Source organism: Electrophorus electricus, chromosome 18 (genome assembly GCF_041902795.1).
Source record: "Electrophorus electricus isolate QZ-2024a chromosome 18, ASM4190279v1, whole genome shotgun sequence".
In the NCBI taxonomy this organism is placed as follows: Eukaryota; Metazoa; Chordata; class Actinopteri; order Gymnotiformes; family Gymnotidae; genus Electrophorus; species Electrophorus electricus.
The window spans coordinates 9181752-9195000 of NC_137514.1; the positions used below are offsets into that span (position 1 = coordinate 9181752).

Here is a 13249-nt window from a genome sequence, read left to right on the forward strand (position 1 = left end):
ATATCAATTTACACTCAGATACAGATACAGGTGAGTAAATTTTAATTACAGAATATTACTGAGAGCCTATATTCAGATAGTGTTTTTAGCAAAAAAAAAAAAAATCTTATGGATTTACTCCTCACTTGAAAGAAGGCAAGGAAGACGTTATCACAAAAACAAACAAACAAACAAACAAATAAATAAATAAAACACTGGGAATGTTTGAAATAGAATTAGCTACTAGATGTTACACACTAATGCACGATTGCTGTAAAGTTACATGATTCAAAAGAACACTTTGATGGCCTGTTCTGATATGGAGCAATAAATTGTTAACACACTGTAAACGTGTTAATGACCCATTAATCCATAAGAATGGGTAACAGCTGCCAAAATCAGATGTTGAATTCTAATAGCCTCTACATAACAAAAAGATGCTCATCCAATAAATCTTGTTTTTTAAGGCTATACAACATGTTGCCTTGCTGCTAAAGTGTGTAACCTGCACATTATTATAAATACAAATTAAGACGACACACCCAAATGATTTAACACTGCCATTTAATTTTAAGCAGTTATGAAATAATTATTAATGTATTATTAATGTACAGTATTAATGTATTATTAATATGCTACATTAATGTGGTAGAAACATCAATAATGAGTGCCTTTGCATGTCCGAAGGACACTGCTGTGCGAAAGCAAGTGATGAAAGCAAAAATCACGAACTCTTTTGGTTCTGGCAAATTTGCCTCCATCTGCTGGTGTGAAAAAAAAAGTACACCATGGTTTCCCCCAGTAGCTTCTGCTGAGAGAACCTCCTGTTACTTCAAATGTATCTGGTGTCCGGTTATATATTTTGCACTGTTAAATTATAATTCCAGAACTTTCATATTCAAGTTACATTCCAGGAATGTAGAGTAAAACACAAGAAAATCAAAAGGTGACTCAAATACAAAAATACTGGCCGCTAAGACCTCATAGCCTGGCAATGTTGTGCAACTGATTGCTTCCCAATGCTTCAGGTAACCCGTCAGCTGTCTTTTTGCACATCTCATCTCAGGATCCACTATACTCCTCAGCTGCCAGTAATGGGTCTTTTACAGACTGCTTTGATTTTCTAAACAAAAATAAATTCTTTCTCACTTATGGTTTTTAAGTTTCCTTGAGTTGCCAATTAATCTCAAGGAATCCGATGAGTTTGTCCATGACTGTACATCATACCTTCAAACTTGTTGTATGTATCCTCATAAGCATTCAAATAAGAGAACTACAATTAATTCTATTTAATTTTCAGTTTAATGGATTATTAACCTTTCTTTTTGAAAAGCACAGCACTGTATATACATATGACTCACTTGTGACAACTAAGGACTGGCACAGGGAACAAAGAGACAAAGTCATCCATTCATCACTCTCCACCTCTTCACCTCCTTGCTATGGCTGGTCTTCTGCCTTTCCCATGGCGCTGTGGATCACTGGCCTTTTCATGCGTTCTCATACTGCTCTTAGTGCTAGAGCTGCAATAAGAGTCAGCCATAGAAAGGTAATCAGTCAGTCTAACCCATTAGATAGGAGCCCAGTTTCCATGCTGCGCATGATGGGTTAGGCTGACTGATTATCTGATGGGTCAGGCTGGCTGATTATCTGATTATCTAATGGGTCAGGCTGGCTGATTATCTGATTATCTGATGGGTGAGGCTGGCTGATTATCTGATGCCAGTGTTTGTTTGGACCTTGGTCTCCTCCTTATTGTTGACATTTAGTGGAAAAGAGGGATGGAATTGCACCCCATCTAAATTCAACACTGTGCATCTCCACAAGCCCTCCTATCAAAGCCCTATCACTTGCTCCACCCACATGGTGCCACAGCCTCTTCTGACAATCTGATGTTCACCTCAGATTTTATAGCCTGCTAAAAGGAAAATATGCACAGAAACAGTAAGGTCTAGTAAAAAAAATTGCAAAAATCTGTGATATTTATTTATTGGTTTTACTCTACTTGTTAAGAATTCCAACAGGAGTATTTGACTGGCAGCTGTCAGTATCTGTCATTGCCCCAATGACAACTGCCTGCAACATACATCTATTATTTTGCTCATAGGCAAAGCAGTCCACTGCAGGCTAGCCACCGTGTTTAAGTAAATGGTCCAGGATTAGATCAGGTATGGATAGATGACTGTGATGGCAAGCAGCTACCTGGACACCCACTTGCCTTTGTGAAATTATTTTGATTACTTTTTGACTACGTTTAATTACTTTTACTCACTGAACACTTACTCACTCATCATATATTATCAGAATTGTAAATTATAAAAAATAAAGCTGCACAAAGCTCTAGTTAAACCGAAAACCTAATAAGTGAGCTTCTACACGTTTCTACTTGTTTGTTTGTGTTTTTAACCTTCATGTTTAACCACTGTCTATTTTGTAGCACATTTTTGTTAGTATGCTTTTTTAGCTCTTTCAGACTGTTTTCATGAGTTCTCATACTGTTCTTAGTGCTAGGGCTGCAATAAGAGTCAGTCATAGAAAGGGAGCTGGAACAGGAACAAGGGAAGGGATGGGACTGGGTTGTGGTAGGGAACGGAAGCCAAACTCGAGTTAGACGCCTGTTTGAGAGTGAGGGATGGAGGGATGGTGGCTGGAGCCAGGGCGGGAAGCATGTTGAGGGCTGGTGCCTGGTTCAGTATGGGAGTCTGAGCTCCTGTCGAAACCTGTTGCTAACCAGTGTAGCAGCTGTATTGAGAGATGGAATTTTGTCAGCAACAGTAGCTATGGCCAGAGCCCAGTCAGGACCAGTGGCAGGAACAGGGTCAAGGCTTCGAGTGAGATCCTGAGTGGCTCCTGCAACATGGGCAGCTTGTGCTGGGCCTGGAGTGGATAGTGAAGTCGGAGGCAGAACGGGAGTAGGTGCTGGAACATGCGCTAGGCTTGGAATTTGGGACAGGAGCAGAAATCTGTGCAGATATGGGAACAGCGCTGGGGATTGTGCCCTCAGAGTAGCAGGGTTTGGGGGTGGTCAGAGATTTTAGGTGAACCAAAGGCCCAACCCTCTAGAAAAGAATGTGCCAAAATTCAGACGCAAAAGAAAAATTGCGAAAGCAGAACAGAGATGCCTGAAGTAGAAAAAAAAAATGAAGACTGTCAAAATAAGAGTGCAAATGAATAGTAGTAATAGTGTTGAAAATATTTGTCTCTCATCATTTGCATTTGCAACATTTTTCTTACATATTGATAATTAATATTCTGCTTGTAATTGTATTTGAAACATATGCCAAAAATAACACAATACCTTTTCTGAAAGTTAGTTTTGAAATCCAAGATGTCCAACACTCTAAACAAATATTACCGCAACCTGAATGTGAAATGTCCGACGGTCCTTTTGACATCCTTAGCCTTACTTTCGCTGTATAGTGTTTACCTACTTGTCCACGCTCCAAAGTGAGAGGCATCCAGTTGCAGCCTTTTAAATATTAATCATTTTATTGTGTTTATTCGCTGAAGTTACCCAGCCGCGAGCTTTAGGCTTTTATTTTGAAGACGGACATGCTTCCGCCCATTTCCTCCAAACAATCTGTAGCTACCTAAACAAATTACGCCAGCTAACATATAGCGTTAGCTAGCTGGCTTAACTAACTGACAACGGCAAACTAAATCGAAGTTTCTTTGACAAAACTGAAGTTTGAAATGCCCAATTAAACAAAAAAAAAAAACTACAATGACGGGACAGTTTGATGGATTTATGAGGACAATTCAAACCGCAGTAACGTTAGTTTACATGTAGAAATTTTCGTTTTTCGACACTAAACGACTTCATAGTTAAAATGATACAGTGATAATTTGGAGAAAAATGAACATAGGACCAAACGCATCTTGTTTGGAAACATTTTGGTTACCACAGGGTGCGAGAGAGGACATTTTCGACAACCCGTTAATTTTTCTCATTGACAAAATCCTTGCGACACTTTGTATCTTATATTGACACAAGATCCTGGCGTTTAAATGATGACACGATTTCAGTAATGTCGTCGTTTGGCATTTATCAATAGCTTTGTTTTATCCATTTGAATAACAAAATACGTTTTGTTAAACTAGTAAGTAAGAATGGTTGGATGTTACGTGTTTGGTTGCAATCATCGGACCGGAGGCATTGCGGCCTGTTCATTTCGTCGATTCCCTGCAAAAGAAACCAAAAGGAGACTGTGGGCACGTTTGCTACGGTATCGTAGCTTTTTAACCATTCATGCCATTACAGTAAATGTACCATACAAAGCGTAACCCGTTCTTAATCTTCGATACTTGTTTTATACTAGTGATACTAACCCTAATTCTAACCCTAGTTATCTGGGAAGTGGTACAAAAAGCACTTATTTTGCTTTCTATAATTAATTATATTTGTGCTGATCTTTTCTTTAGTTGTTTGCCATTAGTTTAACATGATGTTGCATGTTTTTGTGAATAGGAGGCCCGACAGGAAGCCAAATCCAAACTCTCGTGTGTGCAGCTGTCACTTTCCTTTGGGGAAAAACATCCCAACCATTCTCTTACCTGGAGGACGCCTGTGTCAACCTGAAGAAGAGACAGCTCTTTCACCAAACGTCCTGGCTGTGGGGAAAATGGCTTTGCCCCCAAACCCTCAGGAAAACAGGGAAATTGCTCTGCCCCAATATCACCAGGAAGCAGAGTTGGCTGATGGGCAAATTGTTGTGAGCACATCTGAAGGTGTGGAGGTATGTCTTCTTGTGTCAACTCTGATGGATAATAAATTGATCTTTGAGCAGTCATAGAGCTATATTAGATCTGAGTTTAAATTGAAGGATAAGCAGGCATACTGCTGCAGCAGGCTAAATGAAGAGGTCTTTTAGCAAAAACACCAACTTAACCTGACAAAGACACATTTGATTCAATCATCATATACCTCAGCAACTTTGAAGGGTGCATTAAATTGTTTGAGAAAGTCATCGAGCCATATTGAGCCATATTGAGCCATCAAAGCTTGTGACACTGGCAAAGCACACTGATTTGACACAGTGTACTGAAGCCTGTATCAAAGCTAATATTACCATGTGAGTAATGATATCCAAAGCATCCAACGTCACGGAAACACTGGATGGGTGTGGGACTGTTTCATAGATTTAGCACTGTCCTGTAACTTGCAAGTCTATAAGAAGGTGTAAAATCCCCAAATATCTTTTTGCTGCAAAATTGGAAATGTGGAAAATATAAAAAGAAAAGGGGGAAAGAAACATTTAAAATGTTCATAACATGTCAACCTGAAGGGAAACAATTACTTTCAACAGATTATTACAGATCTTTAATAATGTAACATAATTATTGATCATTATGGTGGAGTGCTGTGGTTTGCAGTGCTGTGCAGTTTTGAACCTATGACTGCTATAATTTCTGAAAACCACCAGGTGTCACTTTTGGCATTCGTTTACAATGCTCCAATGCTTCAAATCTTTTACAAGCACAAACAAGAAGAAGCCCCAGATGTTTCACATGGTTTCGGTTCAGTCAGTCTCATATGATTTACCAGGTACTGATGACTCTAATGAACTTGAAGCACCATTACAAACTTGCTTGAAGTCATTTTTTTAGGGCTCTGGCAGTACTCCTCCTGTTCCTTCTCACACATTGGAGCAGATACCGGTCCTGCTGCTGTGTTGATGCCCTTCTACAGCCCTATGCAGCTCTCCTACTGGAATGGCCTGTGTCCTGGTATCGCCTCCACACTCTTAAACTGTGTTGAAAGACACAACAAACCTTCTTGTGACAGCATGTATGGATATGCCATCCTGGAGGAGCTGGACTGCCTGAATGGGCAGCAGGTACCACAGGATGGATAAGAAGAGAGTAACTGTCTGGGGCCAGGACCTGTAAAACCATTCCCTTTTGGGGGGGGGGGTCTTGCTCTTGCCTGTCCATTTCACCTATTGTCACTTTAATCTGCAGGTTAAATTGATTCACAATTACTTATGCTGCCTAACTGCACAGACTGATATCCCTGAAGTTTAATCAACTTGGTGTTATACTAGGATGATTGTATTCCTTTAATTTTTTGAGCAGTATACAATATATAATGTGTATATAATAGCTATGTATGTATGTATGTATATACACAAAAGCTTTCCAGAGAAACAGAGATTCTCACAAAGGTCCTTCATAATAATAAGTTCAATGTATATAGCGCCTTTCACAGACACATGGTCATTTACAATGATAGTGGGGAGAGAAAAAAATTGACAACACAGTAATAACAAATATGGATAAGAAAAGAGGTTATGAAAAGTGTTGGGAAAAGAGGTGTGTTTTAAGTTGAGATTTGAAGGAGGAGAGTGTGGAGCAGAGACAGGAGAGATTGAGGTAAAGTGTTCCATAGTTTTGGGGCCATGACACTAAAGGATCTGCCTTCTACAGACACCAGTCTAAACTTGGGGATGGAGAGGAGACCTGCGTTAGAGGACCGACGTGTACGAGTGGGGCAGCAAGGGCGTAAGAGTTGAGCTAGATAGAGAGGTGCAGAGCTTTGTATGTAAAGAGGAGGATTTTGAACTGAATGTGTTCAGGGACAGGGAGCCAGTGTAGCTAATGTAGACTAGGAGTGATGTGGATTGATTTCCTTATGAAGGCGGATCCTTGTGGCTGAGTTTTGGACATATTGAAGTGAGCAGATGGTTTTGTTAGGGATGCCAATGAGGAGAGAGTTACAGTAATCAAGACAGGAGGTGATGAAGGCATGAACCAAGGTCTCAGCGTCACGTGTGGAGAGCATGGGCCTAAACCTAGCATTGTTACGGGGGTGAAAAAAGGCATTTTTGACCAGAGACTTGATGTGAGAGAGGAGTCAAAGAGTATGCCAAGGTTCCTAACCGTGGATGAGGAACTGATCAAGATACCATCCAGATTTAATTTAAGATTGGCGAATTTTGATATTTCGGACTTCGGACCAGTAAGTAGAAATTCTGTTTTATCAGAATTGAATTTTAAGATGTTTATGCTCATCCACTGCTTGAGATCTTGGATACAGGAGAATAAAACAGGAGGTGGTAGGGTAGTGTTAACCTTGGTGTTAATATAGATCTGAGTGTCATCTGCATAACAGTGGAAATGAAGACCATGCCTGCAGATAATCTGACCAAGGGGTAGCATATAGATAATGAACAGGAGAGGGCCAAGGACAGATCCCTGGGGAAAACCTTGAGTGACAGTAGCAGTGTGCGATTTATGTTTACCTAAAACAACATAATGTGTTCTATTAGAAGTATAGGACGAGAACCATTCAAGAACCGTGTTAGTAATGCCAGTGGTTGAGAGGCAGGCAATGAGTGTGTTAAGGTTAATTGTGTCAAATGCAGCACTTTAAATCTAGAAGGAAGAGGATACTCCAGTCACCAGAATCAGCAGAGAGAAGATAATTTAGAACACGTAAGGGGGAACACGTAAGGGGGAAAACTGGTTAATTTTGGTCTAAGAAAACCATCACATTGTTCAATAGTACCAGATGGAGAGAAAGATGCCAGCTGAAGGATCAGATTAATAGTGGAAATGAGAATTTTGGGCTTACGTCCAGGACCATTGATAGCAGAGGAAATGAAGTGTGAGCAGGCGGTATTTAGAGCTGACCTATAAGCATATGGTTGAAATAGGCTACTTTATGAACAGTGAGACCAGTTCTGTTATAGAGGTGCTCAAGGCACCAGCCTTTGGTTTTCAGGGTACGTAACTTGGGTAAACCATGGAGAAGAACGACTAGAGGGAACCTGCCTAGACTTGAGAGGTGCTACCTGTTCAAGTAGCTCAGAGATGCAAATGTTATATATATAGAGAGAATATCATCAGTTGAGGACAGGGGAGAACATCACAGGAGAGGAGTAGTGGTGAGCAGAGAAAGGGTCAACAGCTTTGATATTGCGGAAAGAGTTGAGGGATTTACTGCCTGGCTGAGTGACTGAGATGGTAGCAGTAGCTTCAATAAGTTTATGATCAGAGATACCAACTAGCGATCCAAAAACAGTAGTAATATCTAAACCAGATGCACAGATTCAATCTATTGTGTGACCATGAGAGTGGGTAGGAAAATCAACATGTTGAGTCATCAACTGTGCAAGCAAAATTCTTCTGAAGCTCCAGGAGTTTAAACCAGTTTATGCTACAGTTTATATCTAGATATACTCATACACACGAACGCAAGGTGGCGGTATTGCGCCTTGTCCGAGACTTTATAAGACTCTTTCGAAGAAGATAATAATTGCGTAAAACGGACATTTTTTCTAAAGCTATTGTCAATTGTTGTGAAAGCTTGCAAGCTGTCTGGGAAAGTAGTACACAGATAGTAAGTGTTTAATGTGTGCGCTTGTCTGTCGGCTAGCTAAGTGTATTTAGCAAGCCAGCTAACTACCTCCTTGCATACTGAGGGAATGGGGGGGAAAATGTGAGAATTCACATTGAACCAGATGGCTAGCGAGCTAGGTTATAGCTGGGCAGTTGTTGCACTTACCTTTGAAGAGTTCTTTAACTTGGTAGCTAGTGAGAAAAAGCAAACTAGATAGCTAACCTTCTAATTAGGCTACGATATGTTAAAATCTTCATTTTGTAAAATTGCTGCTCGGTTTATCTGAAATATTGACTTATTTACTTATTTAGCTGGGTTGCTTGTATGTACCGAAATTAATACAAATATTGTCATTTTGCCCAACATGTTAAACTAACATTACATTGCTACGCTTGCTAGTTAGCTAACTGCACACTAAAGAGCCACTCGAATGCATTATTAACATGGGTTAGGGTTTAATATAGCTGGTATCAAAACAAAAACTCGCTCAACAATGTTGAATAAAATTCCAAAGGGTCAGCTAGAGAAAGTCTGTTTGATTATTGCCACGCCTGAATAGTTTAGAAATGAGTTTAGTTTTAAGTAATAATCATTATAGTCCTTCGCTTCCAGATCGGGCTGAGAGCAAAAGCACTGACACTTGGAGTAATAATTAAAAAAAAAGAAAAATTATACTTCACAGAGGCAGGGTCTTTGGTAATTGGCAAAGCATTACAAACGTTAAATTGTTAAAAGATTATTACTTATAATTTATTGTGATACCTAACGGAGGCCTAAATCTGGAGCAGTTGTTTCGTCAGGGGAAGGACTTTTGGGCCATTAGTGGACTAAAATGCGTTGTCTAGTCAGAGGCGGAAATCATTTTTGGTCGTTGTCAACGGTTCATGTTAGATGAAATATAATGATATTCCAGTATGTCAAACTGTATAAAAATGCATTAGGCAGTTAAAATAGTTTCATTATCTAAAATGTACTATGAAACAATGTAAACATTTTGTTGTTTTTAGAAAAACGGATGTGGCAAATCTGCAAAAATGGATAAAGAAAATTCTTTTGGGACATGCAGTCCAGTTTACATGGAGGTAAAGATCTATAATGTGATTACTCATGATCATTGTGAATTTCATTCCACACCCACCCCTCACAAAGCCAGGTTTGCTTTGACACTGAACACTAGTTTCCGTTATTACTCATTGTTTTATTTTTCATTATCCAGAAAGATGGTATTGATGCCAGAGTCCCTGAAGCAGCCCATGTCATTGGAGAACCAGAAGTCACTGATCTGAAGCCCTCATCATTGGCAGACTTCAAGAGTCTGACTGTGAGCTCTAAAAATGGAGGCTGCTACCTGCAGTGTCCATTGTGCTACTACCAGTGCAACACTAAAAGCTCGTTCCAGATCCACATTGGCTCTCGGCACCCCCTCCACTGTGAGGACATGGCTGTGGGCCGTCTGGGCAAAATCATCTTCTACCAGCGTACAGCTAAGCTCTTCCACTGTCAATCCTGCTTCTTCACATCCAAAGACTACAACAAGCTGTTTGATCACCTGTTGGTCAAGCACTGCATTACCCGAAAGGTGGCAGCAGCAGATGAAGCCAAGCGCATAAAGCATAAATCCGACGAGGCTAAAGATGGTTGTGGTTCCAGCAAGAGTGGCAAGGACCTTACCGAGGTCGGTAATGGGGAAAGTGGAGTGCAGGGCAAGGCCCCATCCTGCAGTGAGGAGGAGGAGGAGGAGGATTTGTTAGCCGTAAGTCAGGCAGCAAAGGAGGAGAGGGACGCTGCCGTGGCCAAGTACATGGAGCAGCTGAGCCCGCGCTACTACTACTGCAAGCTCTGTAAGTGGCGCTGCAAGAAGAAAGGCTTCCTGCTGAACCACGTCAGCCAGAAGCACAAAGTGCGCAAGCTGCACGCCTGCAAGGACTGCAGCAAGACCTTCATGCTGGAGATAATGCTCATCAGACACGTCAATCTGTGCCATAAGCAGGGGCTATACAAGTGCCTGTATTGCCCGTTTAAGTCCAACTTCCTGCGAGGGCTCCGCCGTCACCTCAACCGCTGTCGGATAGAGGACGACAACGTGGGATTAGGGGACGGAGGCCAAGAAAATCATAAAAAATGATTAATTTGGGGAAGGGCCCTTTCCTGCTGCAGCCGTACTCCCTTGTACACGAAGCAAGGTCCATAAAGACAAGCTTCGACCAGTTTGGTGTGGAGGAACTGTAGTGGCCTTCACAGTGGCCTGAGCTCAAGTTCACTGTAGAGCTTTGGGATGAATTGGATTGTTGATTATAATTAGCTAAGCAAAGATTGTTCACTTTAAACAGTATCACAAGGGCCTCAGTGGGTTTGCAAACATGTATGCATTCATTCTTGGGATCTTGCAGTTCACATATGTGGTTTCCTGGCTATGATCATACTCATGGTAAGTTCCGTTACAACTGACTATGCGTAGTAGCCAAAAGGTCAGGTTTTTACTGCTTTGAGGTTCCTTAAAAAATACCCACCCCTCAAAAAATATTTCCTCTGTTCTTATTGACAGTTTTAGTGTAAAAACTAGCTGGTGATGTTGGAACTAAAAATGTTTTCAGATTTTAGTCAGTGAGTAGTCAAATTAAATTTGTAATGGCTATTCCAGACTAAAAAGACATTTAAATGTACATCATCAGAAAAAGGCAGGGCTATGTGTTAAAGGAACCTTCTCACTGAGCATGTTTCACTTGCAATGATACCACGTGGTATCTGAAGAGCATCATCTTATGCTTTTCTTCAACCATCTGAGGTAGGTCTTTATTTTCTTTTGCAATTTGTGTGTATTTAAATAGAGGGGGAAATGGTATGTAATTCAGATATTATTAATGGTAACTTTCAATAGTACCTTTTTAATCTGTCAACATAAAATACTATTTAATTTAACATGAAATTATAAGGTTTATTCTGTTTATCAGCAGTTTCATTGATTTTTTTTATTTTTATTTTTTTATTTTAAGAAGTAGCCACTTTTCTAAATTCCTTTACAGACTTGCATATTATGTAATGCTATTTCCCAATAACATTTTTATTTTGCTGGTGCTGGTTTTGTTTTTGTTTTTTCTAAGATAGGAAATTATCTTTTTTTCTGTCTGGCAGTCTATTGTACCGTTTGTCCTTTTTAATATGCAGAAGTTCAGGTCCAAACAATGGAAATGAAAACATAAGGTAGTGTGGCATTCTTCCCTAAAATTATTTTTTCTCAACATGCTACACTGTGCTGTTCCATGGCAGTTTTCTGTTAGTAGAAAAAACATTGCTATTAGGAACATTCACTTCCTCTTTTTGTGATGGAGACCTCCCTTTATCTCAGTGACTGTGTCTCTGTTTTGTTTTTTGTTTTTTTAAGTGCATTTTGTATTTTCTTATGCCATACTTCTCCTCGCTCTTAGCATTTGCTTGATCAAATGCCCACTGCTTAATCTAGCCTTTAAGATCCCGTCCAAAGGAATCTCACAGGATTGATAACTTTCGTATAAACATTCTTTAGAAAGCAGTTTAAATGAGTCAGCACCAGCTCATCTCATGAGATCAAATCACTGACTACCAAGTCATTTCTAGAACAGAAAATGTCCCCTGAGATTTATTGCAAATTGGTGCTTACTCAGCCATGCCAGGCAAAAAAATCTCAGTGGAAACACTGGGCAATATTTCACTACATATGCTCACTATACATTGGTATATATATTACACTTTTCTTCTATTACACATTGCTATGCATGCACACCCAATCCCATCCCCCACTTAACTCTTAGTTTAGCAAAAAGCTGAGTAGCCACTGCACCAAACTCCTGTCATAGTTTTCAGGAATCCCCTCATCTGTAGTTTCATGTTTAGTCATCAAACCATAACTGATAACTTGAAGGTTTGGTCTGCATTTACAAATGTACATTAAGAAGCCACTTTATTAAGTACACCTGCCATATCTGTTATAAGCCATTGTAAAGTATGATCCATGCATGTATTTGGCCCATTGTTGTTAGTATGGTAGGGCGCAAGTGTGTAATAAATAAAAATTAAGTATGTGCTTCACAAATTAATTAAGTGATTGGTCTTGGGAACACTTTAATGGTCTCGGCTATCTAATGCATTTGGTAAATTAACACTCATTCTTTGAGACGGGTGAGTATGGGCAATTTTAAGACCAGTTGAAACCATTTAATACTAAAGTTTTAAAACGTAAAAGGTTCATTCACCTGTATTCATGCCTTGTGAATACTGATGAGATGCAATGAAAGAGTGCATTTTTTTCATACATTATATTTTACATACATTTTTAAATTTAAATTTACATATATATATAAATTTATATAAATAAAGTGCACGCACGCATGCACTAAAACCCCACCCAAGCCAATTTCTTTTAAGTATCTTATGGCTGGATTATGAACAGTTAGCCAACTTGAAGCCAATTTATTTCATTATGCATCACAGAGAGCCAGATGCAGCATGTCGCATGCCTTGCCTTTATGAAAGTGAACACTGGAAACATATTATAACAGCACAAGACAAGTTCATTAACAGCTGTGGCAGAATTGTGTAGGTTACAGCTGAAAAACATACAGCAGGCCTAACACCTAATGCACTGTGCACAATTCTTAGGCAAGTTGTATTTTTGAGGATTAATTTTATTATTGAACAACTACAGTGCTCTTGGTCAATCCAAAATGTTAATAATCCTCAAACCTAAGTGATGTTTTGGCTTTATTAGGAGAATATCTATGTTTGCAAAATTATTTTGTATATGGTATTCTTGAAAGATGCAGACTTTTTCCTGTACCACTGCTTGAAGAAAGTGTCTTCTAAAAACTGGCAGTAAGTTTGGGAGTTCATTTTGAGTCCATCTTCAATCTGAAAATGTCTGACTAGCTCATCTTTAATAATACCAGCCCATAA

General features: G+C 39.6%; 2 protein-coding genes across 5 annotated transcripts in view; both read left to right on the forward strand.

Moving 5' to 3' along the window:
• Nucleotides 1–3540: 3540 nt before the first annotated feature.
• On the forward strand, nt 3541–12393 carry LOC113576855 (uncharacterized). Of its 2 annotated transcripts, none has more exons than XM_027009192.3 (4): nt 3541–4205; nt 4448–4715; nt 9328–9402; nt 9537–12393. In XM_027009192.3, the coding sequence occupies exons 1-4, from the start codon at nt 4090–4092 to the stop codon at nt 10443–10445; spliced, it is 1368 nt and encodes a 455-aa protein (XP_026864993.2). In that variant the 5' UTR covers nt 3541–4089; the 3' UTR covers nt 10446–12393. The 2 variants fall into 2 exon arrangements, with proteins under 2 accessions (XP_026864993.2, XP_081557376.1); XM_081701250.1 differs by having other exon boundaries at nt 3541–4191.
• LOC113576865 (S-geranylgeranyl-glutathione receptor P2RY8-like) overlaps nt 10613–13249 on the forward strand; it is a 4751-nt gene continuing 2114 nt past the window's right edge. For 2 of the 3 annotated variants that reach the window (XM_027009228.3, XM_027009237.3), the window contains exon 1: nt 10613–10748. Coding sequence is in view for 2 of the 3 variants with exons in the window: in XM_027009237.3 (XP_026865038.2) it covers nt 10734–10748 (15 nt within the window). In the remaining variant the exon portion in view is untranslated. Of the gene's footprint in view, nt 10749–10968; nt 11106–13249 lie in introns of those variants that run through there. The other variant, XM_027009212.3, reaches the window with a different exon arrangement.